At 35.5% G+C, this 20,000-nt stretch overlaps 2 protein-coding genes across 4 annotated transcripts in view; one reads left to right on the top strand and one right to left on the bottom strand.

Annotated features, from left to right (window-relative positions):
- Positions 1-10,459, top strand: part of LOC113829393 (optineurin) — an 11,696-nt gene extending 1,237 nt beyond the window's left edge. For 2 of the 3 annotated variants that reach the window (XM_027382562.2, XM_070132324.1), the window contains exons 2-14: positions 2,563-2,705; positions 3,057-3,156; positions 3,383-3,561; positions 3,871-4,035; positions 4,448-4,601; positions 4,866-4,981; positions 5,132-5,260; positions 5,528-5,590; positions 7,123-7,290; positions 7,453-7,629; positions 8,408-8,568; positions 9,088-9,244; positions 9,549-10,459. In XM_027382562.2, coding sequence (XP_027238363.1) covers positions 2,568-2,705; positions 3,057-3,156; positions 3,383-3,561; positions 3,871-4,035; positions 4,448-4,601; positions 4,866-4,981; positions 5,132-5,260; positions 5,528-5,590; positions 7,123-7,290; positions 7,453-7,629; positions 8,408-8,568; positions 9,088-9,244; positions 9,549-9,671 — 1,830 coding nt within the window. In that variant the 5' untranslated portion in view covers positions 2,563-2,567 and the 3' untranslated portion in view covers positions 9,672-10,459. Of the gene's footprint in view, positions 1-2,121; positions 2,143-2,562; positions 2,706-3,056; positions 3,157-3,382; positions 3,562-3,870; positions 4,036-4,447; positions 4,602-4,865; positions 4,982-5,131; positions 5,261-5,527; positions 5,591-7,122; positions 7,291-7,452; positions 7,630-8,407; positions 8,569-9,087; positions 9,245-9,548 lie in introns of all 3 variants that reach the window. The other variant, XM_070132323.1, reaches the window with a different exon arrangement.
- Positions 10,460-12,136: 1,677 nt separating this feature from the next.
- The window catches only part of ATPsynE (ATP synthase, subunit E), an 8,783-nt gene continuing 919 nt past the window's right edge, over positions 12,137-20,000 (bottom strand). The window contains exons 2-3 of the mRNA XM_027382569.2: positions 12,606-12,762; positions 12,137-12,323 (exon numbers count right to left, since the gene is read on the bottom strand). Of these exons, the coding sequence (XP_027238370.1) occupies positions 12,268-12,323; positions 12,606-12,762 (213 nt within the window). The 3' untranslated portion in view covers positions 12,137-12,267. The remainder of the gene's footprint in view (positions 12,324-12,605; positions 12,763-20,000) is intronic.

Here is a 20,000-nt window from a genome sequence, read left to right as displayed (position 1 = left end):
TATATATATATATATATATATATATATATATATATATATATATAATAGTATGTGTATAAATATATATATATATATATATATATATATATATATATATATATATATATATATATATATATATATATATATATATATATATATATAATAGTATGTGTATAAATATATATATATATATATATATATATATATATATATATATATATATATATATATATATATATATATATATATGATACTGTGTATTTATTTATATATGTATAATATTTATAACATGATTTGAATTTTTTCCTTGGATCCAGTACTTAATATGAAGACCACAAACTAAACCCCATATATAAGTCACAACCTCTATGCCACTTACTTTCGAAACCTCTAAAACTGATCGAAAAGGCAGTAAGATGAATGGTAAACCTTTAGAGATTCATAGAGATCAGAGTGGCGTAATCGGATACAGTCATCATCGTGAGGATTTTTCCCATTAGCTGCCAAGTGGAGACGTAATCATCGATTTTCAAAAATTCTTGTTTATGGTTTAGCTGACTTAGAGAACTGCTGGTCGCTCACCACCCTGCGTCCATTAGGCAGCAATTTGGAGAAGCATTAGGGCCATGTCAGAGAAGAGGCTAAGTGTTGGAGAATTGTTGGAGTAGGGTTGGAGGGGTGTGAGTGGTAATATGAAAAGTGGTGTAATGTCAGAGAAATGTTGGGATAAAGTTGGAGGGGCAACAGACTGGTGTTGGAAAAATGGTGTTAGGTGATGTTGGAGGAGAGATGTTTTGTTAGAGTAAGGTTTGAAGGGTGTAAGACTAGTGTTGGAAAGGTGGTGTTATGTCGGAAGAGAGGTGTTTCCTTGGAGAAGCATTGGGGTATGGTTAGAAGGGTGTCAGAAGGAAGTTGGAAAGGTAGTGTAAAAGTTGGAGGAGAGGTGTTTTGTTGGAGTATGGTTGGAGGAGTGTGAAACTAGTGTTGTATAGGTGTTTCGTCGTAGAAGTGTTGGTGTAAGGGATGGTTTAATGTTGAAGAAAAATTTTTATTGAAAAAATGCTAGGGTTAAGTTGGAGGGGTGTCAGAATAGTTGGAAAGGTAGTGTAATAGTTGGAGGAGAGTTATTTTATTTGAGAATTTTTGGGTAATGTTGGAGGGGTGTCAGATGTGCTAAAAGGTGGTGTTTTGTTGGAGAAATGTTGGAGTGTTGTGACAATACATTAAATGGGGTAACTGTATGGATTCATGAGCACATTTATCCAGAATGGTCTTTTGGCATTTAACAAAGACAAACCAAGAATTATATTTTCCATACCTAATAGAAGGAAGCTCAGAGGCAAAAGCCCAATTTATAAAGAAAATAACAGTAATTATGATTTCATTTCAGCTGAAAAGTTAGGCTTTTCTTTTTTAATAGAATTTTTCCTGGTTAGAAAAACAATGCAAGTTTTATTTTCATGGAGCTGACACAGAAAAACTCACAAGTTCAGGAAAAAATATCAAATCATGGTTTTTAATAGGTTTAAATTAATTAATTTATTTATTTATTGTTATTATTGATCAGATATCTCATTACGCAATAAGAATCCAGGATTTTTCGTACTAGTGTAAAAAAAAATTTTTTTTTTTCTCTCTCTCTCTCTCTCTCTCTCTCTCTCTCTCTCTCTCTCTCTCTCTCTCTCTCTCTCTCTCTCTCTCTCTCTCTCTCTCTCTCTCTCTCTGTCTCTCTCTCTTCTTTCTTTCTCTCTCTCTTCTCTCTTTCTCTCTCTTTCTTTCTCTCTTTCTCTCTCTCTCTTTATCTTTCACTCTCTCTTTCTCTATTTCTCTCTCTCTCTCTTTCTCTTTTTCTCATTCTTTATCTTTATCTTTCTCTCTCTTTCTCTTTCTCTCTCTCTCTCTCTCTCTCTCTCTCTCTCTCTCTCTCTCTCTCTCTCTCTCTCTCTCCCTCTCTCTCTCTCTCTCTCTCTCTCTCTCTCTCTCTCTCTCTCTCTCTCTCTCCTTCTCCTTCTCCTTCTTCTTCTCCTTCTCCTTCTCCTTCTCCTTCTTCTTCTTCTTCTTCTTCTTCTTCTTCTTCTTCTTCTTCTTGTGAATGGCTCTTATTTTAGTCTGATATTAACTACTAATCATATTTCGCAGCCAGCCTTTGATGGAATGTTTGTGAGTATATTAACTGTGTTATGTCATATTGATTAAACAAGAGTAAAGTTTAAAGATTAGACTGTTTGAAACTGTTTGAACAAAGTCATTCTAGCATGTCTAAGGCTGATGATTATTTTAAAAACATTGTGAGGTTTGAAAGTTTATGCTGCAGTAAATGTGTTTGATTTTTCTTTCTGATTTTTAAATTTTAATTTCTCTTCTTTTTTTTTAATTGATTAACTGAAAGAATTTATATGTTCAGTTCCTTATTCTCCTTTAAATGTTTTTAAAAAATCAGAGAGAGAGAGATAGTGAGAGTAAGTATGTGTCTGTGTGTTTTAGTAAAAAGTAGATTGCTTCTTCATAAAGATATTAAACAGTATTGCATACCCATGTGTGTGAATGTCCTTCTTAAAGCCCTGTATCTTTCAACAACAGGAGTGATGGTGCGTCAAGATGAGCCCATGATGGGACAGGGAGGCTTGTGTGGAGTGACGTCCCCAGGCATAGACTCGTTGCCGCCCATAACATCACCTCCCACTGCTGGTACCAATGCGAATGGCATAGCTTCGGAAGTGCAGGTTTGGCTCAGTAACGTTTAATTCTGAACTGATGAATGTTTGTGTATGCAAGGTCCTTTGTACTGTAAAGAAGGGTCTTGCAATGCCAGAACAAGTTCCCTTTACCTCTGTAGGAGCTTTGGTGTGTTTAAGAATGTTAGATTCCCCCCCTCCCCCTCAACTCAATGAGCTTTGAGTTGTCGGTATTGTTGTTAAAGTCTTTTGCACATGCAAGCTTTTGAATTTGATATTATCCATGAGGTTACTAATAATCAAACATAAACATTATGAAGTTAGGTAATATTGATGGATTGTGCCCCAAATAAATTATAGAAATGTTGGAAAATATATGCAATTTTCTCTTTCATACAGGAATCCTTGACAACATTACTAAGTGCCGAGGGGACAGTGTGTCAAGATGAACTTATTGCCAAGCTCCGCAGCGTTGTTAATGAAAATTTGGAACTCAAAGGTATATTTGAAACTCCCTAACGGTATATGTATTTTTTAGAATATGTATAGATATATATATGCTCATGTTTTTTTCCCATCTTGTGTATCATATTTCTTGTTGACTATTGATACACTTTAAATTTTAGCTTTTAAATATCATAAGTGAAGAGTTATGATAATTGGTGGAGAGATTTCTTCTGGTAAGCAGCAAATACCTGACTAATTTTCCGATTTGTAAATGACAGAGACTATTGCACAAAACAACCTAGCTCTGAGACAGCAGCTTGCCTTGGTGGTGAAGTGGAATCAACAGAATGAACAGCAGCAGCATCATCATCGTCAGCAACTCCTTGAATTTGGTCAGCAGCTTTCCTCCCTTCAGCAAGAAAATGCGACGCTAAAGGCCCATCTTGCAGGCACCAAGGTAAGTTAAACTGCTTACCTGTAACCTGTGGAAAACTTCTTTGATGCAGATTGGATGGTAGGAATAAAATCTGGGGAGTTTATATGTACCTCGACAGATTTATGTAAAAGAAGACGAAAATAGTTGTTAACAGAATGTATATTCAGATTTTTTCTAGATTATTAGTAATGCAAGTAATTTTGAATAATCTATAGTCAATTTTATCTTTCTTGATTATTATTTAGGCAAATAATGTTGAATTGTCTTGACTGATAAAAGAAAAAAAAGAAAGAAAATGAAAAGATTAATCCTGGTTATCTTCTCTCTAAGACATCTGATGTGACTCAACCACGATTCCAAGAACTAGACGAGACCATAAGATTGCTTAACACTCGGCTGGAAGTAGCAGAGAGGAATTTACGGCAGGTTCAAGATGAAAGGGAGAAGTTGATTGCACAGAGGTCACGCTTAGAAGGAGACATCACTCTCCTAAAGGTGAGTTTTACCTTTTTTTCATATGACAGAATGAACGATTAAAGTTGCTTAGTGATTCTCTTAAGATTTAGATATATTTTGTTGAATAGTTTCATGAATAACATTTGTCTTGTAATGCTCTTGTTGATTTTTTTTATTTATTTATGTAATTATATGTATAAAGTACATTTATCATATTTTCTTTGGCCGTAAGAAAAGGCATACACAGACATAGTGTGATGAATTGATAGTAGCATTCTGTAATTTTATGAAATTTTAGCTTTACCATTTGGGTTTTGCTTGAGATAGAAAGTAAATAACAAAAGCTCATATATGAGTTAGATTAATAAGTCACTATTATATCTGTATGAATGAATTACATAAGACTCCTAAAGCATTATTACTGAATGCCCATTAAACTGTTCTCTTAAAGTGTGACCTAACTACCACACGGAGCGAACAGGAGCGCCTCCAGCTGGAGAGATTCGAGCTCCTGAGCACAGCCAACGAGCTTAGGCAGCAGCTACGGCAAGTTCGAGAGGGAGCTGCGGCAAAGGCTCGATCCCTTGAAGCTAGCCCTGTTTATGGTAATGTTGATGTGGCTTTCGTATATTGAAAACAAGAACTGATCTATTGTTTTCTTTTGTCTCTAGCATAGAATCATGTCACGCAAAAACATATTGTTGCAAAGTAGGGATAAGTGATATTGAAGTATGCTCACAAAAGCAAGGGATGTTATGATTTTATTCTTTTATTTATTGGTTTGTGTATACAAAGTGTTCAGGGAGAGGCTGTTTTGTATTGATTAGGGAATCAGCTTGTTTATAATATCCTTATTTACATTGCCACAGAGGGTATGGATAATCCTCTTGGTGAAGTAGAAATCAAGAAAATGAAAGATCAGCTTCGGAAGGAACAAGATACCTCGGCCACCCTCCTTCAGGAACTCCATGATACTCGCACTCAGGTAAACAGCAGTCATTTATTTGATATGTCTCTCTTCCTTTAGTCTTTCTTTCATTTGTCCGTATTTGTGTCACATTTGATTTATTTATTTATTTAGATATATATACATTGAAACATTAATGAAGCCTTTCTTAACACTTGTAAACATTAGGTTGAAGGTCTAGAATCAGAAGTACACCGGGCACAAGAAGAAACTTCTATGTACCGAGAACGTTGCCGAAACTTGCAGTCAAAAATTGATGCTACCTTTGCACATGCTCCTACCATTTCCGATAGAAAGGTGTGTATCAGGTGACTTCATGAATGTAATTTGGCATTTCTGTGGGGCTACTTGATTTTCAATATTTAGTTTTTATTCAGGAATAATTATGATCAATACCCAGAAATTTGTTCAACTGGTATTGTGAAAACAGCATTTTTGATATTATGTGTCCTAACTTGTTAACATATGGTGCACCCACATACACATGGACATGTATATACTATGACAAAATTATATTTAAAGAAGAAAGTATTGTATGATGATTAAGAGAAAATAAAATTTCAGGAACCACTGGATGCCTTGGAGAGAAAAAGGCTAATGGATGAGGCAGCTATGCTGAGAGAAGAGGTGAGACAGCAGATTTATAGAATTTAGTAAGAATGCAAAAATAAGACATTTGACAAATGGAAAATGTTCTCTATCTGTCTTTGGTGCCTGGTGTCAACAAGCTATAGCACCTAGCAAATATGCATAATCAGTATTACTCAACCTGTGTTTCAGAAATTTGTACTATTGTGAAATCTGCACAAGAAAGATAACACAAAAGGAAATTTTAACAAGTACCAAACCATTCAAGCTCTAAACCTCTCCTTGCCCTTCCCTTCCACTTCATTTTTTTGCAGGATGAAAGGATCAAATATTAAGTAGCCTGATGTAGGGAAAAGTGTGTTTTCTTTATAACCATGATGGGCATATGCTACATCCTAGTGATTAACATTGAAAAAATAATTGTGGAATCTAATACATAGTTTTTTTTCTCTGCTCCACTTCAAAGGCCCATCAAAGTGGATCAGAGATTGTTGGTCTATGGGCTGAGATAGTAGTTGAAACAAACCTACATCTCTGAAATAAATGTGAACAAAATAGGATGAATTCATTAGGAGATATAGACTTATTTTTTCTCATGTATGAATTATAGGAATTTAATGAGCTTGACTGAAGAGACCAATAGTAGAATTGTTAGTGTCCTTTTAAGAGGTTCTCTATTGCCTTATGTTATAGGGTGACTTCATGTTCCACAGAAAAAAACTCTATGCAAATGGTCATTGGAAGCTCCCAGAAGAACAACCCCAGTGTTTGGTGAAGCAGGCAGCAGATCATGTGTCCCCCTGTGTGTGGCTGTTGTCTAAACTCCTTTGTTTTTACATGTATAAATTACTTCAAGTATGACCAAAGTCATTGGAAGGAGGAACTGGTAGATTAATTACCACCTTTTCCCATCCATTGTAAAGGCATATGGCCCTCCTTCCAGAATTATTTCCTCTTGTGACAAGTCAGTGCAAGGCCTCTTTATGTTCTAGTATGGCTCCCAAATAAGGTGTTTGTTTGCCTGTGGATACAGTGCATGGTTCTAAGAGGATCTTACTTAGAAAACTCACAAGACCACCTTTGTACAAATAGATGTAAAAAAAAACAAATTTCAAATTTATACAAAAGTAGACATCCAGCAACATCCTGGGAAAAACAGTGTAAGAATGTTAAAGGACATGATATTGCAAGATGCATATATTTATTTTATCATTTTACATATTTTTTTTCTTCAAGAAATCATTTGTTAATTCTGTAGCTGGGGGTATTTCTTGATGTTTTCTTTCTGGTGTGGGTTGCACAATTGTTCAACTTTTCTCGACACTAGTAGGGGAGTACTATTAGTGCATTTTTACCAAACAGTACAGCATGTTTGATACCAGTCCAAGGAAGATAGTTGACTGTGGAGACTAATTCAGATATGTTGTTAAGAAACTCATTATTTCTTGCATTCACTTTTTTAAATCATTGAAAGATTTAAGAATTAATTGTTATGTTAAGTCTTTATAACAGGAATTTCAGAATTACTCTCTTGTTCATTTATTATGTATTTCATGATTTGTTCCCTCAAGGTTGATACATTAGACGCAGCCCTGACAGCAGAAAGGCAGAAGACAGCCGATGAACGCACAGCTTTAGCCAAATCCCATTCGGAGTTAGGTCGTTTGAAAAAGGAACTCCAGGAAACAAAAGAGCGATTGGAAAGAGAAACACAGAATGACCACTATTATCAAGTCAAGGTGAGGATTTATCAAATGTGTATTTGTTTTGGTGATGCTTTAGGGATTTTTTTTTTTTTTTTTTTTTTTTCTCTCTCTCTCTCTCTCTCTCTCCCAGGTACTATTATTTTTTACTTAATTAATTTTTCTAACTTGTGATAATTGCAATTTGTAATCCATCAGATCAAATCAGCGAGTGAGAAATACGATGAAGCAACAGCCAAGCTCATGTCATATGAAGAACTACTGGCCGCTAAGAACGATGAGCTATCGAGACTGAAGAAGGATCTCGGCCAAGCTAAGGCATCTCTGGCTGAACGTGCAAGTGAGGGAGAGACCATTGCCATCCTCAGAGCTCAGGTAAAAAATGAATATGTGCTAAAGTGTTTGAAGGTGTGATCTATGCTTGAGATATACAAAGGCTTTGATACTGTCTCCAGCTTTTAATAATTGAAGATTTTATTAATATGCAATAGTAAAGTAAGTCAGCAGGATATAATGTCAGATAGGCATTAGTTCTGTAAGCAAATATTTATAAGCTCCCATTTTAAAGGTAAGTTTTTATGCAGTCTACGTATAGAAAGGGTTGAATAGTCAAAAACAGAGGACTGCCTTTTCATGGTCAATACAAAGTATTTTTGACATTTATAATGTACAAAAATATTACTTGTTGGAAAAGATTTAGAACTTTTGTGCAAATGAAATAACATATCATTTACAGAATTTTGTGATGCCTATTTCAAAAATAGATTGCTGGGAATCAAAAAGGCATTCACCCACAAATATACTAGGGTCCACTCTTGTTTTGTTTGCACGGAGATGGATTCACATGTAGTCAGTAATGAAGGAATCAGTTAGTAAATTTACAGGACTACACATGATTTTCCCATTCTGTAAATATTTGGGAGAAATCTTACCAAAAATCAAGGAAAGGAGTAAGCAGGTTAGACAGGTAAAACTAGTAATTTACTTCTTGGCGACTTACCTCCTATGGTGCCATTGATGTGTAAACAAAATTGATATACGAAAATGAGAGTGGACACATCATGTATGTACAAATTCCATCCCAGTACCAGTGCATTAAGGGACTCTGTGGTCTCTATTTTCATAATTGTTTTTTGTGTGACCTTATTTACAGGTGGAGGTATACCAGGGAGACTTTAGAGCTGAGCGAGAGGCCAGAGAAGCCTTGGCAACAGACCGGGAGAAATTACGGGATGAATTGCGGCACCTTCAGACAAGGAACACTCAGCTGGTAGATGAATTGGAGGCGTATCAGCGAAGACATCTTAACCAAGGGTATTGTATTCTCTCTCTCTTTCTCCTTCTCTCTGTTTCTTTCTCTTTCTCTGTTTCTTTCTTTCTCTTTCTCATTCTCTCTGTTTCTCTTTCTCTTTCTTTCTCTTTCTCATTCTCTCTCTTTCTTTCTCATTACCTATATCTCAATCTCTTTCTCATTACCTCTATTTCTATCTCTCTCCTTTCTTTCTCTTCTTCTCTTTCTCTCCTTCTTTCTCTCTGTTTTCATGATTTTTCTTCTTTCTTTCTTTTTCAAATGCTATAAATGCTGTTATTATTGACTATATAATTTTGAACTGTTTTCATTAATACCAATAGCAACGTAAAGTCAAATAAAATATATTTTAAAATTAAAGGAAAAGGGTAAACAAGTAAAAGTTATAATAGTGATTCACTCATTGACAAAGCACTTGCGGAGCCATCAATGTTCAAATACAATAAATAAATCAAACTCATGTGGGGATGGTATGTCATTAATTAATGAATTGTGAATGAAGTAAAATAATGAATTAATTACAGGCAGGGTAGAGGATCTCGTGCGGCGTCAGAAGAACCAATAGGGGGAACAGCATCTGGTGGAGGAGGAGGGGGAGGAGTCTCCATTCCTCATGGAGGTGGTGCCTTGCTCTCTCCTGAGGTCTTGTGGGATAAGCTCTCCAATACCTCAGACAAAAAGGTAAGATCAATAGCAATGCATACTTTGTTTAGGTGTATATGCTTTTGGCTTTGTTTCCTTTTTGATTATGGAAGTGTTTTAAAAAATAAAATTCAAGGAAGAGAATTAAGATTGCTGATGATAATTTTTACCATTTCCAAGTTAGTGCAGATTGCAAGACAGTATACATACTCAGAAAATGTTTGGGAATAATTATGAAGTAATAAATGATTAACATTTTCAAGTCAAGATTTCTAACAACTATTAAATTCTAGAAAAATTGTTTTAGAATAACTGATGTTATATACCTGCCCACACCTTTCAGGAAGAGGACAAGAAAGAAGAGGAAATTGATGAAAATCTATTTTACTGTCCCAAATGCAACAAATCCTTTGCCCAATATCGCCCTCTAGAAGAACATGTCAACCGATGCTTGGACGAAGACTAGGTTTTGGTTGATAGGCATATGGTGTGATTTAATGGTAAGGTTGTAGGTTTATATCACTTCTGCATAAGGGCACTTTACAAATATAATGGCAGCTATACACAACTTATAAATAGAAAAAATTTGCTGGCACTCTGCATTTGAATGTTTGTGTTTAGTGCAGTTTTGTTGCACTTTGTACTATACAATTTTTTCAAATGTTCAAATACCTCCAAGTGTAGCTCCAGACCAAAAGAAAGAAAAAAAAAAGTGCTGCAAAATTATTTACATTTTGAAAATAACAGTTATTTAAGAAAATTTGACCTTTTACTTGAAGAATGATTATAAACAAATCTCTCTCTCTCTCTCTATATATATATGTTGATTGCTTTCAAGATTAATTAAGAACTAAAAGGTTCTTTGCCAGGGTTAAGTCCCGAGTTCCTTAATTGACAGTCTGTTTTGCTTACAACTTTAAATGAGGGCCTATAAAAACATATAGAGGTATCGCACATAATCTTGTTTTTCTTTTAAGATTATATAAACTTTCTAGTCAGGTGGACAGCATATTTTTTTTTTGGAAGTACATTTGTTAAATATGAATGTTTGTTATAATGTTACTTGATTTATAAGTTGAGGCATTAGAAGTTGGTGTTAGCCTGCAACTAACAAAAGCTTCCAAATGAATATGAAATCTGTTAAATTAACATTTACCTTTGTTTTATACTGACACATAGGCAACTTTTTTGTTATCAAAAAGATTGATATTGTATTTGCCAAGTTTAAAAAATAGACTATATGCATTTCAAAAAGTATATTTTTAACTAACCTTCATTTTCCAATGCTCTCTTGAATATATGCCACAAAATATTCTAAACCTGATTTATTGGTTGCTCCAAGTTGGTTATCACTTGCAAAGGGAAGGAAATGTTTGCTTCACATTAGAAGTCCCTGCCACTGGCATTTTTCTGTTTTACTGCCTGTCATGAAAGATGAGCAGAGAAATATTATTATTGGTTCTTACAACTTTCACTTTTTTCATTAGGCACAATGGGTTTATAAGGATTAATATTTACCTTTCAATAAAACTAGTGCTATTTAATTCCATTAAATTTCTCCTTTCTGACTTAAATTTGGACATTGGACATTGTAGTTATTGGGGCTCTTTCAGTTTTATACAAGATGGTAACTAATAATTCACATCCCCTCTATAAGTTTTTACCTGATTTTTATCAACCTGCAAGAATTACCAGAAGTTCCATGACCCTCAATTTAATGACATTTGATGTAAGTCGATCGTCTACAAGTCAGTTTTCTAGATGCTTTTTACTGATATTTGTAGTCTTTGGATTATATTGCCTTCAGAGATTGTAACTTCTTCGACTCTTGACAAATTTAAAACGTCAGCTAACATGTTTTTCTTACGTAATTAGCTGACTTTCTTTTATTCATTCTTTCTTAGCTGTATCTTGACCTGCACTGACACCTTTGGTGGTATAAATCTCAATTTTTTTCAGTTTGGCTCATTATATAGCTTAATATAATAATAAAAATATAAATAATTGTCACTTTGTACCATCAAATTCACCTGATAAAATGATTTTGCAATAGTCCACTGCTTTAGACTGCATTAACCCTTTGACATATCCAGGACATACATTTTAGTTTTCACGTATATGTGCTCCAGAAATGCTTTGTCACCAAGGAGTCAATAAATAGGCCTACCTGATCTCACCTGCTTACTTTTTTGTTGACGAATAGATTTTTACAATTAGTAATGTTAGTAACATTTGATCTAAATAATATTGGAAAGTCAATAATAATAGCATTGGAAAAACAAATAAAAATTCAAGGAATGAGAGTAATCTGTTGGGTTTTGTAGGCCTACTAATTTTCTTTGGTGGGTGACTAAGCACTTGAATCATTCATGTGTATACAAAATTCACATACAAAACAGACAGTGCAGTGGGTTTAGGAATGTCCAGACAAGTGGACCTGATAAATAGGCAACTTACTATCAAGACCTCTAATTTCATTTGCAAAACTCTTTTGTCTGGCTCATGACATCACGTCTTGAGCATGCTTGGTGACCAGCTCTGTTCGTGGGAAAATATTCTTGCTGGAACAAGTACTGCTAATATTTGTCAACAGGGAAAGACCAATGAAGTATATCCAAAGTCTTATATGTTTAACCACAATTTGCACAATACCAAAGATCATGCATTTGATTTTTTCTGTATATGATGATTAAATAAAACAAGTAAATAAATAATGCTTAAGTTAATTGTAACTTTCTTTGAATCCCTTTTAAAATCTATTGTATATAATATGTACATAATATAGCTTTGTACAACAAGCTTTGGTAAAACTAAATTTATGATTAGCAAAGACATATCAATCTTTTTGGTAATATATTGGGCAATTTATTTTTAAAGAGCATTTTCTATCAAGTATAATAAAATGTAAAAAGGTATAAATAATAATTCACATTACAAGTTCTTATTTAATAAAGTTACACTTTATACAGATATTTACTTTTTGCCATTGGGTTAGGTGTCTCAACCACTCAACCATAGAAATTTCGCTGATGCAACCCAGTCTAGTAATATACATGTTAACACTAGAAATCTGCCGGGACCTTCACTCCTGCTTGACCAGCCAGGTATATCATCTCGTCTGTGGGGGAGAAAAAACGAACATCAATGTCAAAACTTTTAAACATGCCATATAAACATGCATCTCAGAAGAACCTAAAGTAGAATTACTTATTTAAGTCTGAACTTCTTCGGCACAATGTATGCGGAGTACAGTACGATTACTTCTCAGAACTTTCAAGATGTCCATGCTTGTACATATTTATCAAAGAAAAGTTTTGTAATTAATTAAAGTATTTCAATATGAAAACCACAGACTTAACCAGAGTCTTCCTAATAGAACCAATTTCTCAAGCTGACTTACCTCTGTTGAGCTTCTTCTTTTCTTCTTCAAGCTGGGCATTTCTGATGGTAGCCTGCTTGGCCTCCTCCTCCCGCAGAATGGTTTCCTTGGCTTTCAGAGTTTTGAAGTGGCTGCTACCATAAACAATGCCAGTCAGCAAGGCAGCCCATCGTCCAAACTAAAAAGATGGAATGATAATTAATAACAATGATGATAAATTTGTGGGAGGGAAAAAAAACGCAAAATGAAGTTAATGCATAAAAAATATACTAAATAGTCAAGTTAAATAGACCCACCATGCAGAGTATAAAGACAAAATACCCTACAAACCACACATTTACCTTGAGCAATTTTGCATAATTTTTTTTAAAGATTAAATTTTTGTACGTTTAAAGAAAGGTAAAACTACTTTCACATGCAACAAATACCTGCTCAAGTGAAGTATGATGCTTATACAGTTGTTTGTAAAAGATTTGTGCAAAATTAAAGGAGAGAAAATAAAAGGAAAATGTACGACATAAATATAACGAGGGAAAAAATAACAGCAAAAGAAATCTATATGAAGAGTCCATGAAAAAAAGACGAAGAAGAAGATAAAAAAGAAAAGAAAAAGAAAGAAAGAAAGAAAGAAAGAAAGAAAAAAAAAAAATCAAATCAAAAGTTCTACAAATAATCAAAGCAGTTGAAGCTATATCAAAGTGTCTCTCTATTCCCATCCCAACATGAAGTTCACAAAGAGGGTGGAAAACAAGCCGCTTAAGCATAGTTGGTCATGCATATTATCAGTAGTTGACTTTATTTACCAGAATGTTTGTGCATTCACCTACATCACCAGATGGAGACTTTTTCCTTCATTACCCATTGCATCATTTAATGTGCATTTTGTGTTCAGTGGTATACAATTATATATTCATTCAAGTTAATTAGGTTCATACATACACAAACATTCTGTCTACATACACAAACATTCTGCCTACATATACACATTTTCTATTTATACATACACAGACATGAATAAATGTTACATATATTGGAAATAAACTATCAGATATTGCACAAAAAATTAGTAACAGACAGACACAAAGATATATAGATAGGGTACTTGTTTATAGAGCAACTGCACCCCTTTGAGATGACGTCCCTAATACTCCAGCAAATAACCTTGGGGACATTTATGGTAAAAAATATTTTCCTACACTCCCACCCAATTGCCTTATTTGAGGCCTTTCTTTGCTTCCTCTTTTTACTTCCAACTTCTATTGCCTTAGATTATTTCTTATATATAATTGAATGTAGTGTTCTCCTTTGTTTGTAACAGTTCTTAGATTTTTCCCTAGTCATAGGTGACCATTCCCAAGCTTAGTGAAGGTCATACTGTGGAGGGGGTGGGGGAATAATGGTTAATGATTGAAACAAAAGCTAGACATCTAAGGTCATATAGCACTATGGTAAAGTATTGTGGCAAAATGGGTAAGAATGAGTTAATGATCAGGATAAAGAGTATCAAATGTCAAAGGTTATAGTGTCATACTATATACGTATCACAATATGATACAGAAAAAGGTATAGAGTGGGTGCAAAGTATATCCGAGATTAGTGAAGGAAGCGCACAGGACAATTGGATGAAATGGAATACATCTGTTGATGGGGAAACTATAGGAATACTGTTTAAGGAACACGTGTAAAATTGCTATTATGAAGTAATCAACGGGTAATATGGAAGAGATGGCTGTAGGAGTAACAGCATAAGAATCTGGGAAGAAGGTGAAGTATCAGGAAGACCACATAAAGAGGAGAGGAATCCTGAGCAGGACACTGGTTTCAGAAAGGATTTTTGTGATTACCTAGGTGGGAGAGGTAAGGATAATGGGGAACGCAAGGGGAATGGTGCACATAGAGAAGAGGATGGGGTGTACTGGAAAAGAGTTGGAGAAAGAAGGGTTGGGGGAATTTGAGGGTGAGGAGGATGAATATTGGCAAATACTTTGAACATAGAGGGAATAAGAATAGAGGGACTGGAAGCTGGGTGAGGAAGCGGATCATTCTTTTGGGTCATGTCTAGGAATTTTTGGACGTCTTCAAGAGTTTCTGAAGGGGATTTGGGTGTAGAGGTTTGAAAAACAAAGGATCTCTTGTGAGGAGAAGAGGGGATACATGTTCGAGGAATAGAGGAAAAGGAGGTTGTAGGAGAGGGTGTAGAAGGCAAAGATGGAGTGGAAACATTTAGGTTGTCTGGTGTGATAGGTAAAGTGAGGAGGAAGGAGAGGCATCTACGAAATGGTAGAGACTAGAGTAATTGGATTTAGATTGGAAAATAAAATTCGACTGAGATAGAGGTATGATAGTTCAGGGTAGAGGGAAGAGATACCAGGGGAGATGCAGAAGATCTTGTGAAGATATAGGGGGAGCAGAACAAATGACTTCTGGAATAGGTAGAGAGAAAAACCTTATGTCTAGCTTCATGTAGGGTGTGGCTTAGTTTGAATCTTTGGAATGCTACCTCACATTCGAGCTTATAGGCAGGGCAACTCCTATAAAATATGTATGGGAGTCACCACAACTGGGGCATGTTGTGACTACGCCATCTTATAGAGCGGAAGAAATAGAATAGGATATAACATAGTTCAAGCTGCAGTGGCCTCATATTCACTGTTAAATGACGAAAATATACCCTGCATATCACCGCTGAGATTCTAAGAGCCTCATCTTGTTTTCCTTGCCAGTAATAACAACTCTGACTGCATAATTCATTATGTGATAATCATAGTAGTTCATGTGTTACTACGGGCTTGTTAAAACAATATTTACCTAATCAGTGTCTGCTGTTACACATTTAGGCTTTTAAAGTCTTATTAATGTTATTTACTTCATTTACACGTTTTAAGAGTTATCTATACTTATTTAGAATGATATGCACATCTTGTATTTCAGACTTTCACATCTATGCCTTTAAAGTCTCTTATTATTATTATTATACTTCATTTGCATATTTTAATATTGATCTATACCCTCATAAAATCATGTACATCGCGTGTTTCACATTTTCTTGCTTGTGCTGCCAGAGTTTGACACCTCACGCGCTCAGTGTTGTGTTGATTCTGCGTTATTCTTAAGGCTTTTACAGTAGCATCGAAGAATAATTAGACTTTGGTAACCATCCCTGTTTTATATCTGAAACCATCAAGAGCTCCAAATGACAAAAAGGTGATTAAAATCAAAGCAATCCCAAGCTACAAAGAAACAACGAAAGTTTCACGTTTCCAGATATAAAGGTATTTGTTTTATTATTTTCCAGTGTGAATGCAGCTCTGTCTTGCCATACATACCATGGTGGAGAGAATGTGTCCTGGGGGATCCCCTCAAGCAGTGCCTGTAGGGCACGCCTAGTCACGACAATTTATATTGATATATTAAGGGGACCGTCCCTGGCGGTGGGGGGAGCGAGTCGAAGATTTTGGGTCGGAGTGGTCGAAAATGAGTTATGGTCAGTTTCGTATTCCTAAATGAGAGTAGAATCACCCACGTGAATATGAACTTCCGCGGCGAAAAATTTGGGCTGTGCGCGAAACCAGAACCCCAAGTCCCACTGCTGCTGTGTCAGCGATTTTCACCTTTCCACACTCTAGCTTCACAGGAGCTAATAAGATGCATTATATTTTGACATTACCTATTGAAATGGATCACAGGAAGATAAAAGTGTCTTATTATAACAGTTTTATACCAAAGTGAAAGATTTATGATATGAAAGACGAAGAAAAATAAAAAATAATTATGAGACTTTTCAAATTTCTTTCCCATAAAATATAGTAGATATGATTCATTGTTGACAAATTCATCATAAAAGTATGTTTAGGTTTCGGTGATAATACGTGAGCAGTTACAAGTCTGTATCTCCAAAAATAAACTCGCAACGAATAGATATTCACACGGACTGGAGGCTCGTGCACGTCCAAGGCCATCTCGCAGGGACCCACGTGACAAATTTCCAAACGTCGCCACCGCTTTAGACTTTTCTGATTGCAATAGTTTTACGTATGAGCTTTCATTTGAAACTAAATAATCGATTAAACATCATTATGTCATTATAAATCCATTTACGAGAAAAAATAAATGTAAAGAAAGATTATGATAGAATTTATTTGTGTAAACTCGTACAATCGGCCTAAAAATATCTGATACCTATTGTTACATCACAAGAAGCATCCACGATAAACGAATATACGAGATTTGATATAAGAGATTTGTATTTCAAAATATTTTTGATCTATCAACGTTTTCTGAATGGATATTTGTAAGGAACACTAAACAATTCATTGTCCCTCCATAACAAGGGTAGAGGTTGAAGACCGCGACGCGCGTAGATAGAGGAAAATGGACACCGCCATCTTATAGAGCGGGAAAAATAGAAGGGGAGAGCGTATAGTTTAAGATGCACCGGCCTTATAGTCACCGCTAAATGACGAAAATATAACGCGCGGCCGCCTTTCAAATTCAAAGTCGATGAGCTTGTTTACCTTGCTAGGAAAAACACGACACTGACCCACGAACGCATTTTTGCGTTCGCGAACTAGTCCGTGTATCATTACGCGCTTGTCAAAACGATATTTGGCTAATTATCTGTGTCTGCTGGTACGCATTTATACCTTTAAAGTCTTTTAGTAATGTTATTATACTTCAATTGCATATTTTTATATTTATCTATACCCTCATATCGAATCCTGCGCATCGAGTGTTTCACACTTTCTTGCGCCAGCCACAAGTTGACAGCTCACCAACCCGCTCATTTCGAGATTGAAAGCCGGTGAGAAATGTTGCGTTTCCAGTGTTGTGTTGATTCTGGGTTCTTTTTTAAGACCTTTACAGTGGCATCGAAGAATAATTCGACTTCAGTAACCATCCCAGTTTTATATCTGAGCCCATCAAGAGCTCCAAAGGACGAAAAAGGTGATTAAAATCGAAGCAATCCCAGCAGTACAAAGAAACGAAAGTTTCACGTTTCCTGATATAAAGGTATTTGGTTTATTATTTTACGGTGTGAATGCAGCTCTGTCTTGCCGTACATACCGTGGTGGAGAGAATGTGTCCTGGGGGGTGTTGGGGGGCTTGCCCCCCATCAACCCTCTCCTCGGGCAGTGCCCGAAGGACACGCTTAGTCACGGCAATTTATATTGATATATTAGGTTGGTTGGTTTATTGGTCAATACGTTTTTGGGGGTTGGAACGTGTAAATTCCCGTAGATTTTTTGCCGAAATGTGGGTTGGGTTCCCGTAGAGTTTTTGATTGATTTTCGCGTCAGTCCGTAAACTTTCAAAGATGGCGGTTACATCCGTAGAGTTTCATTGGCCGATTTTAAGCGCTTTTTGTGCTAGTTTTATGCATTTTTGATCGTTATTCTTCTTATTTAAGCTTGTTTTACCCCATAATTTCCCTGATATACTTCATGCCCTCCCCTGCTAACGGGACTATCAAATCAAAATCGTCGATGGAGAAATGGTACTCGATCTCCTGAACGATTAATCGCAAAAGAAACAACGCCAAAAATCGATGAAATCATAGGATTTCATGCAGAAAAACATCATTTTTTTCGACTTAGTCTCTGCGAGGGTGCGTCGCGGTCTTCAACAATTACCCATAACAAGTACTCCGCTGGTGACTAAATGTTTATCGCTTGTTTCGAGGCTGAATCATGTGGTTAGGGGATGGGGAAGAAGAATAGACCGGAATAAAAATAAAATGAAATAAATAATTATGGATCTAATAAGTATATGCGCATATACGCTTATACACGTGCACAACCATGTACCTTTACAATAATTTACATGCGTATACACATGTAAACGACTATATACACAAGGAAACAGCAATAAAAGAGGTATAAAACACGAAACAAACAATTTTATATAACGGTCATATTGTCTTGGGTCTGGATTTGCCCCTTTTCACGGGAGTCATTTGTTTGCTTGTTTCTATAACTTAGAGACTAATGATCATATCTTTACCTAACAAAGTGCATTTGAAAGAGGAATAAGAGTAGTTTCTACAGTAATGAAATGGTAAAGATCCATAAATGAAAAAATATAAAAAATGATCTTCAAATATCCAACTTTTTGTTTGTTTGTTTTTTCGATGTTTCTTTGTTTGAGCTTTAAAAGATTCCTTGTCCTAGTGTTTTTATCTGATTAAAATTTTGGATATATCTTTGGAAACCTTGTAGAAATGCGCAGACAACTACCATGTGATTTTATTGAAATGCTGCTTCTTTTTTTATACGAATTTTTGAAAATCAAAAAATAGACAAAATTATAATTTTTTATTATTTTTTTTCTGAGGAAACTAAATCGAATTTCCAAAAAAAGGCTTGGTAGTGTTCTTCGGAATTCATTGATGTTCATTCACATTTTTTTTTTTTAAATCATAATCCTCTGGGTCAAGGAATCTTTTGCGCAGACATGTGAAAAAAAAAAAAAAAAAAAAAAAAAAAAAAAAAAAAAAAAAAAAAAAAAAAGTTTTTTGCGGGGGACAGCACCCCCCACGTAGGAATCCCAACAGATTTGGTATCAAAAAATGCGGAATATGAAAATCCATAAAATATCCAAAAATCAAGAAAATCCATAAGACCTTTCATTTTTTAAAATATTTACCAACAAGACCCCCCACCCACATAATTGGCCACGCCCCTTTTAGGGACGGTCCCCTTAAGTTGATTTATTGGTCAATGTTCTTTTGGGGGTTCGAGTTTTGCCGAAAGGTGAGTTGGGTTCCCATAGTTTTTTATTTCTGGCACGTTAGCCTGTAGGATGTCAAAGATGTCAGTTACATCCGTAGAGTTTCATTGGCCGATTTTAAGGGATTTTTGTGCTAGTTTTACGCATTTTTGATCATTATAATTCTTATTTAAGCTTGTTTTGCCCCATAATTTCCCTGATAAACTTCATGCCCTCCCCTGCTAACGGGACTATCAAATCAAGATTGTCTATGGAGAAATGGTACTCGATCTCCTGAACGATTCATTCGCAGAAGAAACAACACCAAAAATCACTGAAATCATAGGATTTCATGCAGAAAAACATCAATTTTTTTTTATACTTAGTCTCTGGGAGGGTGCGTCTCGCTCTGTAACAATTACCTTTTTGTAATTTAGTGGTGACTATAAGGTCGCTGCAGCTTAAACTATGTTCTATCCCACTATTTCTTCCGCTCTGTAAGATGGCTGTGTTCATTTATGTCTGTTTACGTGTGTCGGTCTCTGTAACCTCTACCCAATCTTTTTTCACCTTTGTCTCTGGGAGGGTGCGTCGCTATTGGTAACAATTACCCAAAACTTATTCAACAATCTAAATTGTTGTGATCAGGCAACTGCCTAAGGGGAAGGTTGATGGGAGGCTCTGACCCCCCAGACAGTAGAGTTTGGTCTG

The sequence above is a fragment of the Penaeus vannamei genome, chromosome 17 (assembly GCF_042767895.1).
Source record: "Penaeus vannamei isolate JL-2024 chromosome 17, ASM4276789v1, whole genome shotgun sequence".
Lineage (NCBI taxonomy): Eukaryota > Metazoa > Arthropoda > Malacostraca > Decapoda > Penaeidae > Penaeus > Penaeus vannamei.
This window is presented reverse-complemented; position numbering and strand designations above follow the sequence as displayed.